The sequence below is a fragment of the Drosophila kikkawai genome, chromosome 3L (assembly GCF_030179895.1).
Source record: "Drosophila kikkawai strain 14028-0561.14 chromosome 3L, DkikHiC1v2, whole genome shotgun sequence".
NCBI lineage: Eukaryota > Metazoa > Arthropoda > Insecta > Diptera > Drosophilidae > Drosophila > Drosophila kikkawai.
In genome coordinates this window covers 22,555,510-22,581,135 of record NC_091730.1, presented here as the reverse complement: position 1 = coordinate 22,581,135, position 25,626 = coordinate 22,555,510, and the positions used below count along the sequence as shown (strand labels likewise).

The window sequence follows — 25,626 nt, the reverse complement described above, 5'->3', positions numbered from 1 at the left end:
CAGGAATTTACTTAAAAGGACTAAAAACTTGACTAAAAGCATTTATTATATATGAGACTTGTTTTAGCAAGAAAATTCATCTATCTTATAGTATATATATTATATATATGAATATATTTCATAATATTGAAATGAAAATTTATATGAATACGGGCTTTGATCGTTTCAGCTCCATAAAACGTATAACAATATTTTTCAAGGCTTCCAAAAAGCTTGCCAAAGCCAGAGGACTCTGAATCTGAATGAATATATCAGCAGGGCGAAATAAAATTAAAACGCACGCACACAAATTAAAAACTTTCAATAGCAACAATTTTCATTTAAAAATTCAACACCATGCGCTGGGACTGGCATCGAGGGATGATGGGTGTGGGTAGGACCTGGGAAGTGGAAAATGGAAAATGGCAAAGGCTGTGGGAGTGGGAAATGGTGGAGTGGGAGCATGGAGAGCTGCCAGCTGGGTGGCCGCTTGTTGATGGCCATTGAAGTGGGGCGACAAACAGATTTATGAAAACTGAAAAATATCCATTGTAATTTGACTGTGCGCCAAAGTGCCAAAGGAGCGACTGTGGCGATGGCTCTGGAGCGAAGTGGAGGTCACTGGGATCGCGCTGCTGTGCTTCTGCTGCTGGGGAGCGGCAACAATTAAAACTATTTTGGCCAAAACAATATCGGGTTGTTGCCATCGCCGGCAGCTTTCACAGTTGCGCGAGCTCGTTGCTGTTCGCTGCTGGCAACATTTTATTAGAATGCAGGCCGGGTTAGGGGTCAAACCGCAGCGGAGAACGGGGGGACAGCTTGGGGGAGTGGCAAGTGGAACCGGTCATTGGGAGAAGGACAAGACCCAAGCTGATTGCTTGCTGCAATGGCTGACAGGACATGGGGCTTGGCATGGTCGCCACTAGCTGCAAAATACCCTTGCCACAAGGTTATTCAAATCGGTTGACCTAAAATTACAGGGTAAGCTTTTAAGGATATCGCTACAGCTAAGATTTAGTCCTTAGTCCTTTAGTCCTTCCAAAAAAATAAATATTTAAGAAGAAGCATTCAATTATACTAAATAATGGTATTTTCACTTGCAGTCTAGGATAAATACTTAAATAAAAATATAAACAATTTGATCCGCAACTTGAAGCCAATAAAAGGGTACTAAATGTGCGAACTTTGCAATAAGGCTGAACCCAGCCTTGTTGCCTTGCTGTTTTGTCATTGCCGCTGTGCTGTCTGTTTATTGTGCCAGCGCTGCAGAAATCCAAGGCATGTCCTTTGGCCAGGATAAAGTGCAATGGCAGCTAACGGAGGACGCGAGAATGCGGCTGAGCAGGAGCTTAGCAAAACAACAGCTGTTGAACCTCTGACCCCTTCCCCAACGGGGAATCCTCAGTCCTGAATCCTGAATCCCGTTGGCAGGCGGAATTTATTGCTTTAAAACTTAATCAACGGCTACTGGCAGTTCTTGCCTCCGGGAGGCAAGTTCAGTCTGCAGAAGGGTGGGTCTGGTTTTCGGGATGAGGGAGCGCTGATCCGCCAGTAGTTATGCTTGGTTTGATCCGACTCGGCTTCAAAGACTTCTTGTAGCTGAGAGGGATCTGGTCAGAACCGTGCAGAGCGTCGAGGTTTACTGGAGAGTATGCCCCAAAGGATGCATTGCATTATTTTTTTTAGCTGCGTGGTTTTCCTGACAACCGGCGATATTGGAATTCCAATATCTGTGAAATTCCCCTCTCAGATTACACAGAGAAAATAATATAAAATAAAATAAGTTGAAGTGACCAGGAATTGTGAATAAATACATAAATTGCTGGTAGTTGAATTACATTAATAAAAAATTAAATGCAAACGAACGAGTTTTAAAAATCTCAAATTCAAGGCAAAAGACCACTTATTTTGAACATTTTGTAATATATTTGTCATATATGTATATTTAAAATAAACCACCCACAAATCCAGACATTTCAAGCTTTTCCTTTAGTTGCCTATTTATTTCGATCTAAAACTTGTCCTTCTCATATCTACTGTTTATCAGATCCGGTGAATACATAGCTAATTGTCCTGTTTTCCCTCCCATTTACCCATTGTGTATCAGAGCCAGCTGGCGTGGGTGGCTAAATTGCAATCAAATCGAGTTGACCAGCTGGAGGAGCTCCTCGTCATGACAACCTGAAGGAGGAACTGGCAGCAAAGGAGACGGAGGAGGAGGAGGAGGCATCCACCGAGCAGTGCGAGCTCACAACATGCCAATCAAGTCGCCCTGCCGCAAATTGTTCAAATTGCATGCCTCTCCTAATTGTCAATATATAAGTGAGCTGCAGGACGTTGGTGTAATAAAGGAGTCCCAAGGACTCCCCAGGCACTTCACACCCGTGGCACCACTGTGCGGGCCACTCGGTTATCAACACCTGTCCCTCGGCTCATTTACGGCGTTTTTATTACGGGTTATTAATGTGCATGTTCACGCCCTAAAAGATTAGATCGTAAAACGCAGACATTATGCCAGCGCAGTATCCGATCGAAATCCATAACAAACAATTAGGATAATGGCTATTCAAAGTGGCATTGACTGCAGATAGCATAACGCTAATGTTGTAAGCACATGTAATAGGCTAATGCCAAAGGCACATGTTGGTTGGCCCACAAAAAACGGGCCGGAATGCTATTTTGGGTGCTCCTGCCAAAAGCCAAAGGAATGTACCTTTTTCCGCATTAAAGATGTTGAAAATTACATTATGGGATGGAGGAGGATGTCTTTTAAAATTGCAGCATAAAGAACATTCTTATTAAAGATTTAATACGGTTTACTAAATATTTATATATATTTTTGAAAAACAAACCTGACGTAAAGACGCTTAATCCAATATACAAAAATTGAATATGAGTTTTGTTTAATTCTTATATTATACAATCCCCCCTGACATAAGTATGTAATTCCGGAAAGGATAAAAGCCCTTCCAATTTAAGCGAGACTCCTTTGAGTCCTTTGACCCACATTTTGCATGCCCAAAAAATATCCACAAATTTTCGAGTTTTTCTGTGCATGTTGGGGAGGCAAAGTCTCGTGTTCCCAACAAGCGGCAACAAAGTGGTAACTGCAATTGGCCTCTAAGTACTTTCCAAAGTCTTTTGCATGGCAGTTCACATAATTCGTGTTGTGATAGTCTCGGCCTCGTTTTCGCCCCAAAACTGCTCCGGTTCTTGGACGGAGAAGCCGGAGAAGTTGGGCGCACAGCCGTTTTCGGTTTTTGTGCCCAAAACATAATTAAGTGCTCTCGCCAAGTTGTTGACTGTGCGGGGAATTTGTCATAACGCGGGAAAAGGGGGGTTGTTGGAAATGTCGAGAAAACCAGAAGCAGAACCGTTGATAATGTACTAAGTAGTAATAAATTTTACTTTTATGCGAGAACCACAAGCGAAGAAACTCTGGGGCGAGGCGAAAACAAGTCCGAGTCAGAAATCAAGTGCCGGCGAAAAGTGAAATGGACCCGGCTCCTGCCCTTTTGACCTCCTGCGACCAGTGTTGACGGTTGTGGCTTCAAAAGAGATTCTACCTTTAGAGTAAATAAGAGGTAAACATATACAAAATAATAAAAATAATACAGCTGATTGTTATATTCAAAATTATAAATTTGTTCTTGTTTTAATCTTTACACAATTGTAGAAATTCGTAGCGTTTTTTAAAATAACAATAACAAATAAGCTTTGTCAAAAGCTAAAAAGAACAAGTAGCTGAGTGAACAGCACTCGCCGTCGACGGGCTCAACAAGTGGCCAAGTTGCCAAGTTGTCCATCCGAGCTGATGAAGTGGCAATGGCCAAGAGCCGGACTTAGTTGTAGTTGGCCAGCCAGCGGTGGAAGTTGGAATTAAATCAAACATCAAACAGCAAAGAGCGACGAGTAAGGAGCGAGGAGCGAGGCGGGAAAGGACTCAGAGCCCGGGGGGCCAAAATGAATTGCAATGGGGCAGGGACGCAGTGCCAAAAGTGTTAGCAACTCTGCGGCATTCTTGTTGATTTTGCTGGCGCAAAACTGTGGCCGGGCACGCAGCCACGGGCGTGATGGATTAGCAAAGTTGGAGTTTAGCGGCCGGGCCCGCCCTGTTTATAATTTTGCGAAAATATACGAAACTTTGGGTGCGGCACAAGGGCGTGGCTGGGGCCAGTCCGAGTTCCATGTTTTCGACCAGCTGCAGCAGGACTTTGAGCTTCAGTGGCAGCGCACCACCACGGCTAGGCCATTTAGCATCCTGCAGCAGCTGGATCGGGAGCACGAGCAGGAGGCCCATAGGTTGGGGGCTCGACCCAACACCAGTTTCGATATCCTGGAGACCTTGTACCAGGATCAGAGGATTTATGAGGCGAAAACCACAACCCATAAGCCCTTTCTTGTGTTGCAAAAGCTGGAGGACGATTTAATCAAGGCGAACAGGCGCACGACCACCGTCAAACCCTTTAAATTGGTGAGTGCACTCGTCGAGGACTTAATTAAAAAGGACCAGAAGGCGGGCTATCTCAGTGAAAAACCAAACCATGGAGAACTAGAGCCTGAGCACAAGGCTGAGCTGAAGCCCGAGTCCCGAGCTAAGCAGAGCCAGAAGAGAAGACGCAAACGCATTCGGCGAAGGCGCAAGCGGATTCGCCGCCGACGGAAAAGGACACGTCGACGACGCCGGAAGAAGAGAAAGAAGCGCCGGAAGAAGCGCAAGAAGAAGAAGCATAAGGGCGGCAAGAAGAAGAAGAAGAAAGGCAAGCGAAAACGGAAGAAGCAACCGAAGCCGGAGCACGAGGAACACGAGGATCATTCCATCTTCAAACCGGCCCACTTGATCTTTGCAAATCCCACCAAGCAGCCGTACTACCACCACCATTATCCCTCGGGGAGTCCTTACCACCCCACCAACCAATTGCAGGTCCAGGCCATTCCCTCGGCTCTCTTGGCGACGTTGACCACAAAAAAGCCTAAGATCACCACCACCCACAAGCCCTTCAGCAAGATCAAGTACCTGCTGCGGCACAACAGCATCTTCAAAAAGAAGAAAAAGGAGTACCTTAGTCACGTGGGCCAGGTGCTATATCCGTTCGTCAAATTTGTGGCCTTCTTCACGGTCCTCAATCCCTTTACGCTGGGAGTATTCCTGTTCACCCTCGTCTCGCCGGCCGTCTTTGGGTTCCTGGGCTTTGTGGCACTGAGTGTGCTAGTCAAGCCCTTCCTTAACATTGTCTTTGGTGTGAAGCGGAATGTAGACGCCTTCGACCGGAAGCGGTGGTTGGCCAACAAGCAGGCCGAGAAGCTGAAGCTGGGACTGCGTCCGGTGACCATTCACAAGCATTATTACCAGCAAAAGCCGGTACATTCGGCTCCGCCAGTGAGGCTTCGTCCGGTAGGTGGCCACTGGCGGCGCGAGGACGCCTCAGAATCTCCCATGCCACCTCCAGTATCTGGGATGCGACCACCACCAATGTCACCTGAAGCTCCACCCCTGAGAAAGCCTCAAATGAAACTCTACAATCCCCTGCTGCCCGATCACCGCAAGGCTCTCGATCTGCACCACGACTATGGATGAATAACTTTCCTTAAGTTAAAATACTAATAACTCTTTAAATATACGTGTAAATAAATTTAATAATTATAAAACCAAATAGGTTACAAGGATAAAATACATTTTATTGTTGACCGTTGAGACAAATCCTAGCCATGCACATGTTTCAGTTAAACATCGAAGCCCTCTAACCCCCGAGGCAACCAAGCTGCTAGCATACTGCCCACTCCTTCGCCGACTCCACTTTGGGGACTCCCCGCACATGCGTGTGTGGCATGATAATTAACATGTTTGCAAAGTGAAAATTACCGACGGCAGCCAAGAAGTATGTTGCCAAAAGCCAATTAAAAACTTTCGAAAGTATGCCAGCCTCCCTCCAAGCTCAGTCGAGGGAGCCGTAGACCAGCCGAAAGATCTCCCACTCCCGGAGCGTTGCTAGCCTATCGGCATAGCCCCGGCCAAGCAGCTCTTCCTCCAGCAGGTCATCCACGTGCAGGACTTCGTGCTGCGGACGGAGGACTTGCTGTTCGATCCGCTCAAACATTTTACGGGCTTGCCAGCGAAAGCATTGCACCGCCGTGACGAAGTTTGCGTGTCGCTGCGCGTAGTCCGCCAGGTCCATGGTCTCCGGCTCCTGGACCAGCGCGTCCAAAGCAAACAGCAGCTGCATCACAAGGAAGCGACAATAGCGCCGTCGCACATACGAAATGGGCATCTCCTTGCACCTGGGCTCTTTCTTCACCACCGCCGAGCGGATGCAGCTCACCAGGGCCAGTACCAGGATCAAGGACATCTTGGCGCCGACGATATATAGCAGAACGGATAGCGAGTCGATATTGAACGAAGTCATCTGGCTATGCCACCAGAGCAGGTCGACGCCATGGATCTTGTAAGCGTAGTCCAAAACCCCCCACAGCAGCAAGCAGAAGAGGGAAACCATGGCCACCGCGCTGTGGTACCGTCGCAGCGGCCAGAGGAGCCAAGCGAGGACGTCTACCAACTTGGACATTCGGTGGAACATCGGGAACAGCTGAGTCTTGACCACAAATTTTGGAAACCAAATACTGACGAATCTTCTGAAGATTGACACAATTTACCTCGAAACCAGAGACTGATGTAAAAATGGAAATTGTAGTAAAGTAACTCCTTTTGTGTTAAATGGATAGCATGAAAATCTGTGACGACTTTAATGGAATATATTAGTTAGTTGCCAAAGTTCCTTTTTCAAGTTGTATTAATAAATCTGAATGCTAAACAATTTGTTTATGGAAAACTCAATTAAATAGGAAAAAATAAAATTTATGTTTTCTGAAAATTATTTAAAAAACACCCCATAAATTTCAGGTAAAGCTTGATAACATCCTGTTTGTTGTTGATATTTAATAAGATTATTTAATATTGTTTTGCAAGCGAGAAACCAATTATTCGTTGTCAATTCAAATTATGGGAAAAGTTTATGCACTCCAAGTCGTTCCTCAGTGGCTCCTTTTTTGTGCCGCTGCTGTATTGGTACTTTGTTCGCACAATACAAAGAGCCAATATCAATTGCGCCTTTGCAATTTGCCAGCATTTTGCAGGCCATCATAATGGAATCGCCTTGGGAACGTCATTTTGTGTGGCTCAAAACAAGTCGTTCGTCGCCAGCATTGCACAGGATGGCGTTGTGTAGACGCTGGAGAAGATTGGAAATATTGAGGGGACAAAGTTCCCATTGAAATACACGCAGAAAAAAATATAAAAGCAGAATCTGAGACATACAGAAAGACATTGAGGATAGGGTAGGTCGTTATTTGAAGTTAGCTTTCTTGATGAAGAAATAATCGAAATAATATCGCAATTTATTAAAGGTTTTTATCTAGCTGCTCCCTTTTTATTTTTCTCTCTGTAAAAAAACGGGAACATTATAGAATGGCACTCGGAGTGCAAGGCAGCAAATAAAACGAGTAATAATAAATAAAATTGTAGCCAATTCATAAGGATTTCGCATTTTGTCGCTTCAATCAGGCAATGGATGGTGTCTGGAAGAGGGGTTCTGTGGCAGGATCGGAGCTCTGGAGGACGGGCGAGCGGCAGGCAAACAGCATTCATTCATTCATATTTGCCAAGTGCCGCTTGAAGCTGCCTTTGCATTCTGCTGATCTCCTTCAATGCCGAGCCAGCACCACCACTAGCACCACCCACAGCCTCCATTGCCGGCACAATGTGCGTATAAATAACGGATTTCCTGTTATAAAATATTTGTAACGACATTTTCCCCGATTTATGTATCCACCCACACATTCCACTGCACCGGAATATGCATGATTACTACATACGATGTGGCTCAAAAAAATAAAATTTAGTTACAACAAATCGTACAAAATATTGGTACCATAGGGAAGGGAAGTTTCCTTATTTTGATATAAATATTTGTTATATATATAAAAATATTTATAATATTTATTCATTCAAAATAAACAAACGTTAGTTGGCATAATGCTATTTCTATTATTAAATAATGTAATTATTAATTATATATTTATTGAAGATATTTAGTAAATTAACTACTTTCTCTGGGAAATAAATACATTTTGTAAATAAAACAAGGTATATTTAAGAATTAGGTATTTTTGGTACTCTTCCAACTTAGAAATATAGTTGTTACTATTTTTTGAAACACTATTGTGTGTGCTAGAATAGTGAATATATTGCAATGTACCAGTGCCAGAGCGGATGAGCTTGAAGTCCGCTCCCCGTGTCTATGCAGGGAATCTCCTCCAGCGCTCTCCCCTGCCAATTGCTGCCACTCAGTCATGGCTGACAGTTATGGCTCTATGGATATCGATATGGATATGGATATGGATATGGAGGTGGATGTGGATACATCCGGGGAAACGTCTTTGGATTGCAGCTGTCAACGCAGCAGCAAATTTATCCCGCCTTAAAAGCGCTGCTTAGCAGTCGAGTGGAGTGGCGTGGCGTGGCGTGGAGTGGAGGCCAGTGGATTGATGATGCCCCAGTTCCACTGGCAGATGCAGTTGCAGTTGTAGTCTGCAGTCAGAGGTGCATAAATCACAGTCATGCACGTGTTAATATCCTTGAAAGCGCTCTAAAGCTCCATTGTTGTCAGCGGATATCCGGCACACGGAAGGTGTCCCGGGGAGAAGTGCCCTTTTGGGGGCGGACAAATGGCCAGAGGTCAGGCCACACACAAATGATGACAGAGAACGCATAATTTCCAAATGATTGGCAACACAATTATACCAGCAATCCGGCTCAGCTCATCGCATCGAATTCAGGAAGGTGAAGTAGGAGAAGGCGCCCTGGATTATCTGCGAAATGGAAACCAATAGGTCACTCAGTTGGAATACTACCAGAGGCAAGCCACCTTTAGCACCGCCGTCAAACTGACTCGGAAGTACTTTAGCCCCGTGATGAAAAAGGGCCTAGAGTTGAGTTCGATGGCCAAGGTGACCAGCTTCATCAGCCGAACATTCTCGGCTACGTCCTCCGACTGGTGGACAATCTGCTCCCAGTCCGAAGTGTAGTACATCATGCCCAGTTCGTCCGTCTGTTCAGACAAGGGTTCTCTGAGGTTTTTAAGGGAAACGGTAGGAAAATCGTAAGAGAAGGACCCACCGTCTTAAGAAGTATAGAGCCCAGCATTCCGAGGGCCAGTAGCTCCATGAACTTGGCCAGGAACCACACAATGTAAGCCACATTACCCGAAGGACGCTGGGGAAGTAAAAATTATTTAAAATTCGGATTAACATCCCATGTAATACCGTGTAGGCCTTGAAGAACAGGGCACAGAGCAGTCCAGCGCTAAAGGAGAACATCACAAAGATGCGGAAGCTGAACTCCTCCTCCACACTGTCGGCAAAGTCCCGCAGGGCCACGTTTCGCCGAAGGATGTGGGTCAGAGCACGTCGGTAGCTTGCAGCTATGTCCCTACCCTGATCTCCTGCCTCCAAAAGGCGGCAAGCACTGCGACGAAGATCCTGACCCAGCTGGACGTAGCGGGCATTTAGGTGCATCATCAGCTCGCCCATGACATTCAACTCGCCGAAGAGCATGCTGGTGATGATAACGCCCACCCAGAAGTTGAGTCCCAGCAGCGGAATGAAGTATTGCAGCTGGGTGTTGTCGAAGGGATACACCTGCTTGTAGAGCATCTCGCGGCGGTGGTAGATGACGTTCTGGATGGGCACCACCAGAAAGTTGAAGAGGGCCAGCAGGTAAATGGTGGAGTTGAGTCGCATGGCCAGCATCTGGCGCTGGATGCGGGCAAACAGTTGCGGCTCCGCCTCCTCCGTTACGTAGATCTCCGCGTAAAAGCGCTGCAGCAGCGCCCGGAAGCGGTCCTTGTGCCAGGCCAGCTGGTAGCAGCGTATCTGCATCTCCACCAGAATGAGGTACGTGGGCATGCCCGTCAGCAGGTTTTCCATGTCATGCCGGTTGGCTATCAGGTAGTGGAAGTCCACCTCGTTGTGCTCGCAGAAGACCAGAAAGCCGAGGAAGATGACCACACGCTCTAGGAACACGGTCCAGCGACCACAGCCCTCCTCCAGGGGCCAGGCTATGTGGTTCAGGATGCGATAAAGCGCCACCGGCCAGGGCAGCGGGGCCAGCTCTCCGTCCGGGAGACGGGGCCGGTAGCGATGGGACGACATGACTGCTCACTGTTCGCCCGGACGGAGCCCCATTTATATTCTAATTTTAATTGCCGCCGGCCCGATGAAATATTAAATTCATGACCCAATCGTAAATTATTCAGATTCATTTGCGTTTTGTCAAAATAAACCCGAAATCGAGACCAAAACTACAACCAACACCATAACCCAGACCAGGCATGGAGCCAACCCCTGGCTGCTGATTCAATTCGATTCGGGATTCCATTCAAATGCTGAAGTTTCGGGTTAATTGTGGTTTAATTATTGAAGCCTTGAGGCCTTAAAGGTTGACTCTACCAAAGAAAATCAAGTATTTCGCCTTAAGGACTGACTTTTTGCTGAAAAAATACCTTCGAACTGATTAAGTGCTTAAAGATTTATTCCCTTGGTAAGTCCCAATCACGAAGTTTTTTATATATATTAGTGCGATCAGCTTATATACTATATAATTTTAAAATTATATGTTTGTCAAAGCACAGGAAAAGCTAGGTCCTTGCATTGGCACATGCTTTCATGTCCGACTAATTATTATAGCTTTTTTCAGTTTGGTTTAGAAACCAATTTAAAATCAAATGTCGCCATCAATCTGATTTCCGATTATGCTAAGGCCTTTGCACTGAATCCCCCACTTAATTTGAAATTGGTTGCCAATGCTGAAGTGCGTAGATAAACACGGGTAATTATCCGAGCAGATTTGCTCCACCTAAAAATCAAATCATTCTGCTGATAGACTCGCTTCATTGCATTTCCCTCCCAGCGGACCGCCGCAAACAATCATTTTTACGATTATGCTAAAATAACACTGACATAATTCCAATAAAAATGAAATTGCCCTGGCACACTGACTGACTGACAGCTCTGCCTTTGTCCGCCAGGTGAGCAAGGACAAAGACGCACCGGAGGGATGGGCTGGGGCAAGGCACCGAGCACCGAGTCCTTTCGAGCAGCTCCGCAAAGTATGCACCTGGGAGCAGCTGCTCATGTGTGGCAACTTGGGCATATCCTGGTTCCCGGATTCCGGGTTCCGGGCTGTGGGTCCCGTGTCCTGGCCATATCAAAGGACGACCGAAAGGGCGTCGGAGCAGAGCAAATTCAATTCACTACTGTTGATTCTCCCGTCGGCCGCCGTTGTTGTTCTTTTTGTTTGATAAAAGGATGAAAGCCGGAGGAAAGGCGGCGCAAAGGCCAAACAACAGGAAAAAACCCAAATAATATTAATATGCAAATTGAGTTTTTTAGTTGAGTGATCTAAGCGGATAACCGAGGGCCAAGTCAAGGCGAACGAATGCCTCCGGGGACAGACAAGCCGAAGGATGTGGATGTCGACGTTGATGCTGCTGAGGCTGTGGATGAGGGTGAGGGTGCGGACGAGTCTCTCTTTGGGGCATTTTGTTTTTACTTTATTGATTGCCGGCGGGACGTACATATCTGGAGCACGATTCGGTTTAAATGTGAGCTTCGAATCAATTGAAATCATATTTTATTAAACGTTTACGGGGCCATTTCCCACAGCCGCCGCGGGCGGCAGTTTTGCCAGACGGAAGTGGGCAAAATATGGAATAAATCGATATTACTTTTGGGGGGTAATTGCATTAAGATATGTATTTTATATATTGTATTTAAAAATTAAAATCAAATGTAGTTATTTTTATAAAGTATATAAAATATTATCTTCTTTGTTATGTCATTCAAAAAAAAAACGCTTGGCAATTCTGATAAGCGGGACACCGATCTGAGCTCAGTGTATAAATCAGAAGGCGTCCGAGTACATACGGGTATGAAAATATTTACAAGAAGTCAGCCGAACCCACGGAGCAAACTGGATCCCCGCCGGCGGCAAACGCATCAAATATAAACACACAAAAAACATTATACGTAGGGCTGCGGGTACATATAAATCCGTATCTGTGTCTGCAGATGTTCGTGGCGTGGGTTATGGAATTCTGCTGACTACCGGTTCTTTTGGATTTTTCTTTCTTTTTGCCGGGAAAACAAATTCCAAAAGAAATTGAAAACAGCCAGACGCAGATTGAAAGCAAACGACGGACGGACGCCCGCAAACAGAGAGACCTGCGAAAAGGCACGAATACGGGGCGAACGGCACCCGGAGTCTGGGAAGTGGCGCCCGGGGGATGGGCCAAATGTCACGCAACTTTCCGCCGGAGCTACTGCCTGCCAGCCGATCGGAAAGGCACACCAAACACTGAACCTGAAAGCCGACGACCCTGCGACTCTGCTGCCCGCGACCCCGAGCAATTGATTTATAATTACGAGCACCAGCAGCAGCAGGAGATGGGCCAGCAAAACCGTTTTGGCGGATTTGCTCAATTAGCCGACTCAGACATGAAACCGAAACCGAGACTGCCAACCATTTGGAATGGTTTGCCCATTTGTGTGGTAACCACACTCGAAAAATAATCGCTCAAACCTGACCTATAAGTACTTAAAGAATAACTCTCTTAAGCAACAAACTAAAACTAGTAAGTATCACATTAAGCTTAGCTTAGCTAGAATTTATAACTGAAATTTATGCTGTTTTACATGAAATGCTTTTTTCACTTTTCAAAAAATACCAATTACCTGGAATTTCCCCAATTAAAGCAGAGTGTAGTCTGCAATGTGACCCCGCAGTGCGTAATATCTGCCGGGCAATTTTCTTCCGCTGAGCCTTCTTTTATTTTCGCTTTCGCTTCCACCTGTGGCACACGCGGCGTATGAGTGACCAGATATTTTCTCCGAAAATCTGCTACGCCCTCGCGCAAGGTAAAATATATGCAAATTGGTTTATTTTCATATGGCAGCAGGCCTAAGGCTCAGTGGACACAGGAGCGTGTGTCGCCCCAGCATCAGGGGGAAATAAAAACAGCAAGACGGGAAGGTAAAACAAAACATCCTGATGCATGGGAGAGTGGGTCCTGGGGCTAGGCATTGTCTAGACATACTTTGAGAGCCGGCCAGGAGAGATGCTGGTCAGTACGGCAAAGTATCGGCTTTGCTTTTCACAAAATTCCATGAAATTTACAGGCTTGAAGTCATTAAATTTTATGTAAATTTTTTTAATTTAAAGTATTTAAGTATATGGCTTTTTTGGAAAATGGAAGCCGCCCGCCCAGCTTTGTCTATTTTCCAGTAGAAAATATTAGCTCAAAACTAAACATAATTATCAGTTTATAGAATGTTAGTTAAGTTAGTTAAAGGAAAACTTATATTTCCTGGTTAAGACAAAGTTTCTTAAAAAATTAAACATGCTTTGTACGCTTAGATTAGAATTTTTTACTGATATTATTCAACTACCATAATTTTCAAGAATTTCCGCACTTTTCACGTAAAAGATCTTTAAGGAATTCCGTTGCACATGCTTTACGTCTTTAGCCCCTTTAGCCTTTTATATTCATATCAAGTATACGCCCTGATTTCCGATTTAGGCCATGATCTGCCGCCATTAAAGATACATAAACGGAGTCGCTTGAAATATGTATACCGGCCGAAGGCCGGAAAAAAAAACGGAAGGGCAGAATGAACATATCTTCAGGCTGCTCTTCCCGAACTCCTCACAAAAGGGCTCTGAATAATTAAAGTGCCTATGGAAACGTACATGCCCGCACCCAAACACTTATGGGTCCCATCCACATCCATATCCTCGATGATCCGATTGAACTGTGGACGGGGCAAGGAAGCTGCAAATCGAACACGCAGGTTTACATGCGCCTAATCCCGTTGTCAGCCGGATGGCCCTAGGCTGGCTGGCTCCGCACTTCCACCTTAGAGGTCCTGCCGAAAAGCCTCAAGCATGTCCGTTATTTTGTTTACAAGAAAGCATAAATCTCGGCTCCTGTGGCCGGGGCGAGTGTGTCTGTGTGCGGTGGAAAGGATTGCCGCCGCCGTGTGAAATGGAACATATCATCACATCCCTGCCCCCACACACACACTCACTCCATACCGACCATATGTGTGCGGGTGGCGGCCGGGGCCACGGACTACGGACCACGGCCTTATCCTTGTCCGGTGCCGGACAAAAAAGGGACGGGAATGGGAGCTTTGGTTTGCACGCGTCAACTGTAAAATCCTTTTGCAGCCGGCTAGTCCTTGCCTTGGCCGAGGCCGGCCATAAAAAATGTGCGGAGTGAGTGGGCTTTGGAAGCTGGGAATCCAATTATAAAGAATTTTAAACTATGTAGCGTGAACAGGACACTTAAAGTGGGAAAAAGGGAGACCGACAAAAAGCCAGGTTATTAGCGGGCATATCCTGCGCACATACATACATAGGTCTTAGTAGGTGCGGTGTGTTCCGGGGGCGGCTTTGTGTGGCCAAGTTATTAAAGGCGAGCAAGTTCTGACGGGCCACAATCAGTCAAGGGCTCACCCAGCTGAGCTCCGAGCCTTCCGCCTCGCACACTGTATAAAAATTGACGTGAAATTTATACGCCATTCCCGTTTTCGGGTTGCGAGTTGAAGAAAAAATATAGCAACAATCCATAAAGTAAATGTAGCATTTAAACAAACAAGCCAGGCGACAGCGCAGTTAGATGGGGGATCAGGACCCGATTCAGGAGCGGGACGGGGCGGGACAGGCCAGGCCAGGAGCTGTGACAAAACACTGGAAGCCAAAACTGACAGTGACAACTGGCTGAAGTGGCGGGGACACGAAGAGCAGGGGCGGTGAGCAAGGGAGCAAAGGAGCAAGGAGTCGAGCAGCAGAGCAGCGTTGATGATGCTGCCCCGCTCCGAGTGGTAGAAAAAAATTGACATAAGCGGATATGTTACCCAGCGCCTTTCCGGAGCGTGTGTGGGCGGGCAGGGGCGTGCCAGGAGTATCCGGCAGCATCTGGGGGCGTGCCCGGAGTGTCCCACATAGGCGGCGGCTGCACGAGCTGTGAGCAGATAAATTAATGCGATTTCTCATGTTGCATGCTTGAGTTTGATTTATGCAATTATATGTCTCTATATGCGTGGTGGAGCATGTGTATCCATGAGGTCCACGGCCACCAGCAGCAGCGAGTGTGGGTGACAGACAACTTTTGTCAAATACGTCTAAAAGCAGTCATTTTTTATATTTGATATAAAGCGGAAATGCTAAGGACATTTCCGGTTCGTTACCTACGCGCAATGTAAGGCCTTTGCTTTCGAATGCGGAACACCCTCTAAAGTTTAATGTTTTCGAAATGTAGAGGTAAAATGTATGAAAAGAATAGTATATCCGACGATTGAAAAGGCATTTTATAAAGTATAAAGTATACTTAATATAGCTTGAGCTTACCATATTTATTTAAAATAATTAACTTTACAGAAAGTTTACAAAATGTAGATGTTACTCTTTAGAACGAACTATATTTCACCCAAGTTACGGCTGTTACATCTTTAATTATTTCAGCAGTAAGCTCGTAGTAAAAGGAGAGTAACTCCCAAGGTAAATTAAGTATCTCTGTGTGATTTTTCTCTCTGTTTGCGATCCATGGCAACCGCCCTGGAGGCTGCTTCTCCCCAAACGGAGGTCGTAGACAATGGAGTAGCCGGCGAGGGACGATGGGCAGCAGCAATCGAGTCTAGTCCGGAGCCGGCTGGGCCATGTTAATTTGTCATGATGCCACTTGCTCACTAGCTTTGCTTGTGGTCCACTCATCCGCCAGCCCGCCAGCCCGCCAGCCGACCAGCCAGGAATACTCATCGCCCATACGGAAATTACACAACAAATGGACTTTGGTCTGCTCCTTCGTTTTTCTGGAATCAGCAGAACAACCTGAAATCTGGCCAAATCCGATTAAATGCAAATGCCCCCGGATCCCTGGGCACACACGCACACACAGGAGCACACATGCCGGAGAGCATAGCGCAGATTAGTTGCGTAAGTTATCAGCAGGGGAGGATCGGGGCCAAGCAGGTGGGAGCAGGACTGAGTGGTTGCACTGCAGCAATCGTCAGTCAAGCAAACACTGCAGCCATTCCCAGCACACGCTGCTAATTAATATTTCAATGGCCGATTCGGTTGCATGTGTCTGCAAGGGTTTAAGCTTCAAAACTGCAGACGCACAGAGCAAAAGATTCATATGCAAAAGCTAATTTTCTGGATTGGAAATTTATGTATAGTCTACCCAACTTTTAAGAGTCCTGGCTTATCTCCCGATATGTTAATTTTTTCTTTAGTTTATTTAATACATTTTTTAAATGAGATTTTAAAGTATTTATCGGCATTATATTAATACCCTTGGAACAGATAATCCCTTGAAAGTATTGACCTGAATTTATAGCCATTCGATTAGCGTTTAATGTAATCTTTTTTTGCTGTGTGAGAATGGCCATTAACAGGGAGTGAAGGCGAGTCCCGGAATCAAGAGTCGCCGCCTCAAAGGAAATAACAGCCATTTCCATTTTTAGGGGCGCTTGGGAAAGCTCGCAACTGGCGTGCCCAGCGGAAGGAGTCTTTAAACGGGAACTACACAAATTGCTTGTTTAAAATATGCGCTAAAAAAATCCGTATTTGTTCAACATCCTCGCGTCCTGGCACTTGAACAATGTCGCAAGGCATCAGCATCAGGATTTTATGTAGCGCACGACTATGCCATCCCAAATGGGGGCGGGGTCGATCTGAGAATGCCACTGGACGAGGAGGAAAATAAAAACGCCACTTCCGTTTTATTTGCGCAAAATTAAATAAACCGAAATATGGCTGACCATATTGGCGCATAATGGGCAAAAATATTTTTTTCATTAATGTCCCTGGCCATGGTTGTGGTCCTGGCCATGGTGATGGTCCTGGCCCTGGTCTCGTCCCCGGCGGAGTAGATGGCAAAATAAATAAATAAGCAGGGCCAAAAAGGAAAGCCGGAAAGTAAAAGCTCCGACTCCCGGACCAGCTTATTGTGTGTCAATATTTGGCTGACCAGGCCAACGGAGCCCGGTTCGGTGGCTAAGTGACTGGCCGCCGACTGCGGTGGAGGTGGAATAATAAATTTATTTTAATAGTTTGCCCGCGTGCAGTTTGATCGGGTTTTATCGAGCTCAGCGGCATTAAAACAGAGTGGGGGATTCATTAAAGGCAGCTCGTTTCCATTTCCTAAAGGATTCTCGCCGTTTTTGTTTGAAAAATCCACCTAAGCCACGAGCTTAGACTTATTAATGCTATTATCTATCTATGGGTTTTGGGCTATTTTTACAAAATTAATGGTTATACATGTACTTCTACTTAGATTAATCTTACTTTCAGGCATTAACCTAACTTAATGAATGATAAGAATATGTATATTTCAGTTAATTTTATTATATTAATTTAAGTTTATATGTTTGTTTAATAGTTATTTTAAATCGTAAAGTAATGTTAAGTTTCTAGATTTCAATAGAGTTTTAACATTTAATTTAAGTCTAAATAGTTACCCGTCATTCACACCTTCTGCCACTTTCGCTTTCATCAGCTGCCGACAGCTCCTCCAGCTGCTATCCTCCATCTATTCACATCCTTCCATGTCCTAGAAACGCCTCTCGTCATCTCAAGGATAGTTAATCTGCTTCAAAGCGACATTAGATGAAAATTTGTGTAAGCCGTAAAGAAAAAGCCCATTGAGCGAGAGTGTACGACGATTGCCAATCGAATTTAATGCGCATTTTCTTTTAAAGTGCCGGCAGGCAGCTGGGGACAAACAATCCCTCCATCCATCCAACCCGGCCAGGCGTCTTTTGTCAGCAGCGGGGGTATTAGCAGGAGGAGCACCCAACCCAGCCCAGCAACCACCCTGCCATCTAGTCACACCCGAGGAGACTCCCAACCCAGCGAGCCGCACTAATCAACACAATTACGGAGCAGTCGAAGGAAAACTTTTCTAATTGGATATGAAGACGCGCACATGCGTTTCTTTAAAGGAATTTCACTCCATCAGCCGAGGGTCCAAATATTGTGACAAGAAAATGGCTCGAGACAAGGCTCCCGGCTCCGGGTGCCAAGTTCCAACTCCGATTCCCATTTAGGCATCTCATCTCCGCCGGCTGAAATGCTTTGACAAATTATTTTTAAGCCAATTTACAACTTGAGAAAAAGTATCAGGAAAACATATCACACCACACACACACACACCCAGAGGGAGCCCGAGTGGGTGGGTTGGCTGGGTGAGCGAGTGGCTGTGTAGGTAAAGCAAATATAATGCGAGGGATAAAAGTGTAAAGTTGACAACCCGGGCACATTACTCACCCGAGGTGCCAGCCAGGCGGTGGTGGGGGCGCATTAAAATAACCAGCCAACCGATTCAACGTCAAGCCAGAGCCCAGCAATGAGCATGGCCAAGAGAAATGGTAATGCGGCTGGTCGAGAGCCGATGCCACTTCAGCGCCGGCTCCAGCTTGTGGCACTTCCTCGAGGGCTTCTGACGGCTTCCTTGCAGCGTTTTCTCAATGTCTCTCACTCGACAAACTGTCGACAGCGTCGGCGGAAACCATTAATTTTGTCACTTTCGGAAGTGTACGGCGGCTAGGTGCACATGCGACGCCAGCATGTGCGGGCTGCAGCCCGGGCCATTGACCAACTGGTCGGGCAATGGTGAAAATCATGAGAAGGCAATTAAAGCCGGCCACCTGTGCACCTGTCTTCCCGCCTGACTTCCACACAAGTTAATTGTCCAGACCAGACCGCAATTACCGCAGGCCTCATGACACCCGATGACCGCGAAACCACAACCCAGCGTCTCTTGTATACAGTCAGCATATTAACTTGATAATTTCAAATGCATAATTTAATAGTGACGAATGATGATGAGAACTACGCTGGACACTGGATAGTCGAGGTCGAGTCAGAAGGTGATGCTTACAAATAACGAGTGTCTGAAGGGTGTCTAAGGGTTCCCCTGGTTTCTTGGCCTCAGTCTTCGACGACGCACATAATGTTGATGCCGCTCTTGCCCAGATTGACGCCCTCCAGGGCCGACTCCTGGTGCTGGCGCATGTAGATGAGGAACTGGATGATTACATAGAACAGGTTGTTCCGGTCGTAGACGCAGTTGTGCAGCTCCTTGTCGCTGATGAAGTTGAACTTGGGGTTCAGCTGGTTGCTGGTGGACAGGATGGCGCAGTGGGCCTTGTTGTGCACCGCGCTCACAATGTCCTTGGTGGAGCGCTTCTCATCGCGCATCAGCACGTAGCGCGAGTGGAAGGGTCGTCCGCCGCCCTGCGGCAACGGCATCAGCTGACTGTCCAGGTAAACGCAGAACAAATGGAAGAGGATCTGCGGAATATAACACAATAATGACAATCATTTCACTTTTGGAAATTCTCGGATTCAATCTTACGGCAGCATCGGTGGGCAGGTGCTCGCCCCACTCCTGACCATTGTGCACGTTGCCCGAGTTCCACCGGAAGTCGGCTATGCAGGAGCCCTGCGACAGCTCCTTGATGCGCTGCACCACGTACTCTTGGTTACTGAAGGTGTCCAGGAAGGGCAGCAGCATGGGCAGCATGGGGGCGCAGGTTTGCACGAACTGCTGATTCTCGGCGGTCTTGCGCAGCCTCTCCAGGCTTACGGCTCCGAACTTAAGGTCGACGAGGCCACGCTGGCGGAACACATCGTCCACATGGTTGATCTCCTTGACCAAACGCTGCAGTATGGTGGTGGACATCCACTAGGGAAGCAAGAGTATTAGCAAAGCGAAATAAAAGCTCCTATGGACCGCTTACAAATCTCAGGTTCGCCACGTACTGCGACAGCTTGTCCGTGGAGATGCGCTTGATCACCTCCGAGTTGCTGTCCTTGAACTGGAACCCGCCGAACTCCTCGATGGAGGTGGGGGCGTTCTCCGTAGAAGCCGCCGGCGCTGGCGACAACTGGTAGATGGTGGTCTTCAGCATGTAGGCCGCATTGTTACAGTAGTTCCAGAAGGAGTTGGCCGAGCCCATGCTTTGGACACTGGGCGCCTCAGCGTTGTCCACCATGCTGCGTTCGCGCTCCGCCTGTTTCATCATTGCGGGCAGCTTGCGGGGATCGGTAATGAAGTCCTCGCGGCGCACCTCGGCGTAGGGGGACATGTAGGTGGACTCGCTGCTCAGGTTGCTGGCGTTCAGCGAGCTATTCTGCACCATCGACGAGTTGTAGGAGGCGTTCTGGTTCGTCGCCGGAGTCCGGGCGGGACTGGGGCTGCGCCGCATCGACTGCGTGCCCCAGCAGGAGTCCTCAAAGGAGGAGTGCCAGTTGACGATCGGTATGTCGTCCTCTGCATCTGTGTCCGGCTCATAGCTGGGCGGCTTCATCGCTGGCCGTGAGTAGACCGTCTTAAAGGAGTTGTCTGCGACAAAAAACATACATAGGAAAGAGTGAGAAACTGCCGCATTTGCAACACGGCCATCCTCTCACCATCGCGGCCGTCCAGCAGGAGCTTCTGGATGTCGGTGCCCATCACCTGGTCGCCGCCGCACCATAACCACACATACTTGCCGAAGCAGGCCAGCGCACTCAGGCCCACCACGGCGGTGACGGTGCACTCTGCCAGGAAGTAGTACGTCCGGTACACGGAGCGGCACGCCTGGCAAATGTCCAAGAGGAGCACCGAAAGGATCACGACGTTGATCGAGCACCATTTGAGGTAGTAGCGGGCCTGGGCACTTCGAAATCGCAGATCAAGGCTGCGTTGCACCACGGGATTTTTGCTCAACGGCGAGCTGGGGGGCAGTCGAGGGTTAATTAACTGAATTACTGTATTTAACAGATAGTTACCAATTGCTCCTGGAGAAATTCATGGTCTGCAAGCAAGGATATCAAGGAAAATGTCGGGAAATCGGCAAAAATGCCGGCAAATTGGCGCTAGATTTTCGCAAGTGTGACCCTTTTAGTCTAATTCAGTGTTCCAAAAGTCCAGATATTCAAAATTCGATTGGTCACACCAATGTTCAGAGCTCTGCTAAATATCTAGCTAAGTTTCAACCCGTTTAGCTAAACTGTTCTACAGTGATATAACAGCGTTTTGAGGGATTTCCTACGATTTTTTGGGGAAAATCCATTTTTCCTGCCTGCCGCCATGCACCCGCACCAATATTTATGCGTTCCAACCGCTGCAAAAAACGTTTAAAGAGGAAAATGGAAGTTTTCTTCACCTGTCTGGCAGCACTTATCTCTTGAGCGATTTTCAACACTGTGAATGGAAAGTCTGGCAAGGCCACTTCACTCATCGCGCGTATTTGAACCACCAAGTTTCTTGCTCTTTTCCTATAATTTGCCCAGTAAATTTTTCTTGATTTATGAAACTTCCATTTAAAAATAGAATACCTTTAATTAAAAACATTTTCGAAACTTGATTATAATAATATTACGTATTTCCTGATATACATGGGTTAGAAAAGGAACAATCTGCGATTAGAGCGATCTTTTTCTATAATTTTCCTTGTCTCTGAGTCCGCTGCTCAGCCCTCCTTCTCCGCCTACGCTTGCCCACGACTGGAGCTCCGACGCCCACTCCAACACCGATCCCAGGCACTGGAGCCAGTTGCAGCAGGAGGGGATTGCTGACCAAGGCAGCGGCTATGCCCAGGACAGTGGCACTCGCCAGCGGGATAAGGAAGCTCTTGGCCAGCAAGGCTTTCGGCGAGAGCTCCGGCGATCCCTTGTGGGCGACGATCTCGTGCGAGTCCACCTGATAGGGACTGTAACCGTAGTCCACGGATGCACCCTGGTAGTGACCGTGCTCCGGTCGAGGTCTGTAAACGTGGTAGGGCACTCCTGCCTCGCCGCTTGAGGAATATCCTGCGTGTCCCTGGGCATGTCCTGGCTCATATCCATGGCTGGGCCCGTAGTCGTAGGGATACGGATGACTATCGTAGGCGTAGCTCTTACCCGCACTGCCACTGCCTCCATAGGGACCTGGACATAAAGGAAAGGTTCATGTTTGTCAGGATCCAGGGTTCGTTAAGAATTGAACTTAAAACCCACCACCCACACTGATGCGATCCTGGAGACTTCCGCCCCCAAGACGCCACTTGTCGTAGGCCTCGCTGAGATTGTCGTTAAGGCTGCTGATCTGGGAGTGGACGCCTCCGACTGGAGGCAGTGAACCAATCGGCTTGGATATGAAACCAGCCGCTTGGCTGTCCAGCTTGGAGGTAGACTTGGTAGATGAGCCCGGCCCGCGATAAAACTCCGGCGGTGGATCGTAGCTCTTGGCTGCTGCAGAGCCCAAGGTGTCCAGCTTCACCACAGCCTGACGCTTCTGCGGCTGGAGGGGCTTCCAGGAGGCGGACCCGGACTCCTCGCTGGCGTTCTGCGCGGCCGCGAAGGTAACGAGAAGACCGAGACAGAGGGCACAGCCCGGGAGTAGTTTTCCGTTGATCGCGAACATTTCCACTGAGTGCGCCGCCTGCAGAGCGGCTGATTTTATACAGGTATACCCATCGCCTGCTGGAAGCCACCTGCCAGGGACCATGTCGTCACCTGGAGTGGGTGGCATTACAGGCGCTGGCGACAAATTGCAGGCAGACAATTGCCGTCGCCGCTTGGCTGCTGGCATTGAGACGTCCGCCGCCGTGCAATGTGCCCCGCGAGCGATTAGTGCCGCCAGCTTGGGAGCTCGGCTCGACTGGGCTTGACAGCTCTGGCGGCAGACTGGAGTTCTTTCCAAACTCTTTCGTCAGGCGTTTCATCAGCGCATCAGCGGGAGCAGCGGGCGTGTAGTTGCCAATTTGTCCCTCTACGGGATTATTGAAATACTGCCCCGCCACGGCAGGTGAGCGGCCCGAAATTAGTGGAGTTATTCACGCCCCGGCAGAAAGGCAGGAGGCACCAGCCCCCAGCTCGGCTTAATTAAATCATTTATCGCCGCTCGTTTCAGCGGCTTCTGCTCGACGAAGGGGAACGATCCAGAGGTTAAGTCGTAAGGTTGAGCAAAAGAAAGTTCACCCGGTTGAAGACGTCTTCACATCTGAAGATACATATATGTATATGCATCTATAATATGGTTCTGTCATATGAATGTATCTATAAGATACTTCTGTTCCCAGGCGGTTTGTGCTTTATTACATGACTTTAGTGCTTTTTAAAGATATCTTATGCTGCACTGAAAGAAACATCCAGAGACACACAAAGTATATTACTGTCTTCGCTTAACTGGGACGGAATCCACGTCAGACTCCGGCGGTGTGGGCACATTGCCATACTCGTCCCCCAAGAGATAGCGTTTCAAAAGCTCCAGTTGTACCTGTAGCACAGCCTCAAGACTAATACTACGATGCACACGGCGCAGATAGTCCGCATGCTGCTCCTCATCGGTCAGCGGTGGCTTTGGCTTATAGTTCCGGCCACGTGACCTTAGCAGCTCCTTCTGCTCCTGACGGTCCAGTTTCATGGCTACGTTCTCGGCAACTGTGTGCCTGCGGCGGTAGTACTTTTGCTGGAAAAAGCACTTCAAGAAGCGGCGCACGGTCTCGCCATACTCCGCCTTCAGGAACTGCCAGAAGCTGATCTTCTCGGCCTTTCGCTTCTCTCTCAGAATCTGTCTGGTTGATCTTAAATAGTCGTAGATGACGGATGCGAATACATTTATAAGAATGATGGCCACAATAAAGACCATCAAAAGGAACAGCAGCATTCCTAATAATTTTCCTCCGTGGAATAAGTCTTTGGTGTCAAATTTTTCGTTGAAGCCCACTGAGTACCTGTGGAATCGGCATACATATATACATGAGGAGTTCTCTTGACTTATTCACACTTACCAAAGACAGGTGGTGACCGCATGGAAGATATGGCGAAAAGCCACGGCGTTGTTGCCGTTGGGCACGGCCAGAGCAATTCCAATGCCCATGAGGGCGACAACAATGGCCACCCCGAGACTGAGGACCCCCTTCCAGGCGGAGGACAGCGTCTGGGCAAAGTGCTGGAAGACGAAGGCGAACTGCAGCACCTTCCACAGTCGCAGCGTGGTGATGGCAATGAGCAAGCCCATGTTGGCGCTTATTATATGGTGCAGACGCAACAGACGATGCGTCTCCAGAAACTGATCCATGGTCAACGTCTGGATCCTCATCAGCAGGCCAGTTGTCAGAATCTCGTGCAGCAAACACAATATTAGCAAAAACACGTTCAGCAGGCAAATAAACACGTCCACCAGGTTCCATACCTTCCTAATGGCCGCGGGGTCGTACCACAGGTTTTCCAGCAGAACGCGCATGAACTGCAGGACGCTAATGAAGTATATGACCATCAAGCACCGCTGATACCAAGATGTGAAGTCCATCAGCGCTAGTATCCTGACGCAGTCCACTCCCACATGAGGCAGCTGCGGCCCGAACGGACTGTTCTCCACCCGCAGCGTCAGTATCGCGAAGACGTTGGCGTCCACGTTGTACAAAGAGAAGTCGATAAACAGGGCCGCGGTATTCCTGTTCAGCCATTTGGATTCGTCCAGGTACTTGAGCTGCATTCGATTGCTCTCCTACGGTAGTAGAGATAGACTCAGCTTTCAGACCTACTACATCCTTACCAGCGGCCTCATCATCAGGGCCATGTAGCCGCCGAGCTCCGGGTAGTTCATGAATTCGCCAAAGTGGCGAAAGTTGAGGAGCAGGCCATTTATGAAGGTGGGCTCCACAACCATCGGCTTGAAGGGGTCGAACACCCGCCAGAACCTATCTGTGTAGTGCAGGTGTTGGTACGGCAGCTTCCACCCGGGAGCATAAGTCACGCTATCCCATTTGGGAGTGCCCAGTCCGATTTTTTTGTTCACGGTGCGTAACTGGCGCAACCGAATCGCGCCCAGCATCTTCCACTGATCCATGGCATACCAACCGTCGTGGCCGTAAACGCTGCTGTTGGCATTGAAGGCTTCAACTAAGGTAATCGCGATGAACATGTAAGTCTGTGGGAAGCGGTTTAGGCCATTCATTCAAGGATCCTGGTTGCCTACCTCGTACTGTAAGCAAAGGTTCGACAGGCCCATGGTGGTCGGTGTGTCCTGGTTAAATAACCTGCCCATCATGTTTGTTGCGTAGTAGAGGGACTGGTCCTGCATAGCTAGGATAGTCAACAGAAGGGCCAGATAGGAGGATCCGTAGAGCCACAGGTCGGTGGAAATGTTCTTGTACTTCTGGTTTAGGGCCTCGTTCCGGTGTTCCTCGGTAATTATGACCTCGGAGCGCAGGCAGCTTAGCCGGGTCTTCAGGTAGGTGAAGAGGTTGGGCTGGGGGCCCTTTTCCGACCGGTACGGATGATCTACCGACGGCCATGTGGCGTGGTCGATGGCCAGCACAATGAACCGAATAGGCTCCCAAAAGAGTAAGTGGGAGACCACCACAAAGAGCAAGGTCACCAGCATAACCCTATACGCCTGTGGCTCATGCTGAAAGCCGCAGTAGTGGGCAATCAGGATGAAGCACACTATCAGAATCACAAGGGAAAATGCGCAAAATACAAGGCTTCTCTTTTTGGCCTCAGTTAATTTCATTTTGAAATAGTTTATGTTGTAAATGCAAAAATTCCTATATTCTGCC

The 25,626-nt window shown here is 47.8% G+C and overlaps 6 protein-coding genes and 1 long non-coding RNA gene across 7 annotated transcripts; 1 reads left to right on the top strand and 6 right to left on the bottom strand.

Moving 5' to 3' along the window:
• Positions 1-3,952: 3,952 nt before the first annotated feature.
• LOC108077470 (uncharacterized) lies at positions 3,953-5,557 on the top strand. Its single transcript, XM_017170788.1, has one exon. It carries the CDS (start codon positions 3,953-3,955, stop codon positions 5,555-5,557), a length of 1,605 nt encoding a protein of 534 aa, XP_017026277.1.
• Positions 5,558-5,637: 80 nt separating this feature from the next.
• Positions 5,638-6,707, bottom strand: LOC108077488 (uncharacterized). Its single transcript, XM_017170811.3, has one exon. It carries the CDS (start codon positions 6,552-6,554, stop codon positions 5,916-5,918), a length of 639 nt encoding a protein of 212 aa, XP_017026300.1. The 5' UTR covers positions 6,555-6,707; the 3' UTR covers positions 5,638-5,915.
• Positions 6,708-8,793: 2,086 nt separating this feature from the next.
• Or74a (Odorant receptor 74a) lies at positions 8,794-10,185 on the bottom strand. The gene is made up of 4 exons (XM_017170827.1): positions 9,298-10,185; positions 9,152-9,247; positions 8,901-9,083; positions 8,794-8,844 (listed from the first exon to the last, which is right to left on the bottom strand). Exons 1-4 carry the CDS (start codon positions 10,183-10,185, stop codon positions 8,794-8,796), a joined length of 1,218 nt encoding a protein of 405 aa, XP_017026316.1.
• Positions 10,186-17,797: 7,612 nt separating this feature from the next.
• Positions 17,798-18,677, bottom strand: LOC138928549 (uncharacterized). The gene is made up of 2 exons (XR_011444968.1): positions 18,362-18,677; positions 17,798-18,159 (listed from the first exon to the last, which is right to left on the bottom strand). It is a non-coding gene; the product is annotated as an uncharacterized lncRNA (long non-coding RNA).
• A 195-nt stretch (positions 18,678-18,872) lies between these two features.
• On the bottom strand, positions 18,873-21,009 carry LOC108077560 (transmembrane protein 209). Its single transcript, XM_017170952.2, has 5 exons — positions 20,870-21,009; positions 20,510-20,814; positions 19,837-20,441; positions 19,452-19,781; positions 18,873-19,387 (listed from the first exon to the last, which is right to left on the bottom strand). The coding sequence occupies exons 1-5, from the start codon at positions 20,890-20,892 to the stop codon at positions 19,025-19,027; spliced, it is 1,626 nt and encodes a 541-aa protein (XP_017026441.1). The 5' UTR covers positions 20,893-21,009; the 3' UTR covers positions 18,873-19,024.
• A 512-nt stretch (positions 21,010-21,521) lies between these two features.
• On the bottom strand, positions 21,522-22,484 carry LOC108077471 (prisilkin-39). The gene is made up of 2 exons (XM_070285448.1): positions 22,079-22,484; positions 21,522-22,009 (listed from the first exon to the last, which is right to left on the bottom strand). The coding sequence occupies exons 1-2, from the start codon at positions 22,482-22,484 to the stop codon at positions 21,522-21,524; spliced, it is 894 nt and encodes a 297-aa protein (XP_070141549.1).
• A 634-nt stretch (positions 22,485-23,118) lies between these two features.
• brv2 (brivido-2) lies at positions 23,119-25,619 on the bottom strand. Its single transcript, XM_017170791.3, has 4 exons — positions 25,044-25,619; positions 24,621-24,995; positions 23,854-24,572; positions 23,119-23,796 (listed from the first exon to the last, which is right to left on the bottom strand). Exons 1-4 carry the CDS (start codon positions 25,578-25,580, stop codon positions 23,232-23,234), a joined length of 2,196 nt encoding a protein of 731 aa, XP_017026280.1. The 5' UTR covers positions 25,581-25,619; the 3' UTR covers positions 23,119-23,231.
• Between the last annotated feature and the right edge of the window lie 7 nt (positions 25,620-25,626).

Coding starts and splice junctions, on each gene's coding strand:
- LOC108077471 (XM_070285448.1), bottom strand. CDS start 22,484: ATGTTCGCGATCAACGGAAAACTACTCCCGGGCTGTGCCCTCTGTCTC. Junction 22,010..22,078: donor GGATCGCATCAGTGTGGGTG/GTGGGTTTTAAG, acceptor CTTTATGTCCAG/GTCCCTATGGAGGCAGTGGC.
- LOC108077470 (XM_017170788.1), top strand. CDS start 3,953: ATGGGGCAGGGACGCAGTGCCAAAAGTGTTAGCAACTCTGCGGCATTC.
- Or74a (XM_017170827.1), bottom strand. CDS start 10,185: ATGTCGTCCCATCGCTACCGGCCCCGTCTCCCGGACGGAGAGCTGGCC. Junction 9,084..9,151: donor GCTCTATACTTCTTAAGACG/GTGGGTCCTTCT, acceptor TTGTCTGAACAG/ACGGACGAACTGGGCATGAT. Junction 8,845..8,900: donor GTTTGACGGCGGTGCTAAAG/GTGGCTTGCCTC, acceptor TCCATTTCGCAG/ATAATCCAGGGCGCCTTCTC.
- LOC108077560 (XM_017170952.2), bottom strand. CDS start 20,892: ATGAATTTCTCCAGGAGCAATTG. Junction 20,442..20,509: donor CCTGCTGGACGGCCGCGATG/GTGAGAGGATGG, acceptor TTTTTGTCGCAG/ACAACTCCTTTAAGACGGTC. Junction 19,782..19,836: donor ACGTGGCGAACCTGAGATTT/GTAAGCGGTCCA, acceptor TTGCTTCCCTAG/TGGATGTCCACCACCATACT.
- brv2 (XM_017170791.3), bottom strand. CDS start 25,580: ATGAAATTAACTGAGGCCAAAAAGAGAAGCCTTGTATTTTGCGCATTT. Junction 24,996..25,043: donor ACCTTTGCTTACAGTACGAG/GTAGGCAACCAG, acceptor CGCTTCCCACAG/ACTTACATGTTCATCGCGAT. Junction 24,573..24,620: donor CCCTGATGATGAGGCCGCTG/GTAAGGATGTAG, acceptor CTACTACCGTAG/GAGAGCAATCGAATGCAGCT.
- LOC108077488 (XM_017170811.3), bottom strand. CDS start 6,554: ATGTTCCACCGAATGTCCAAGTTGGTAGACGTCCTCGCTTGGCTCCTC.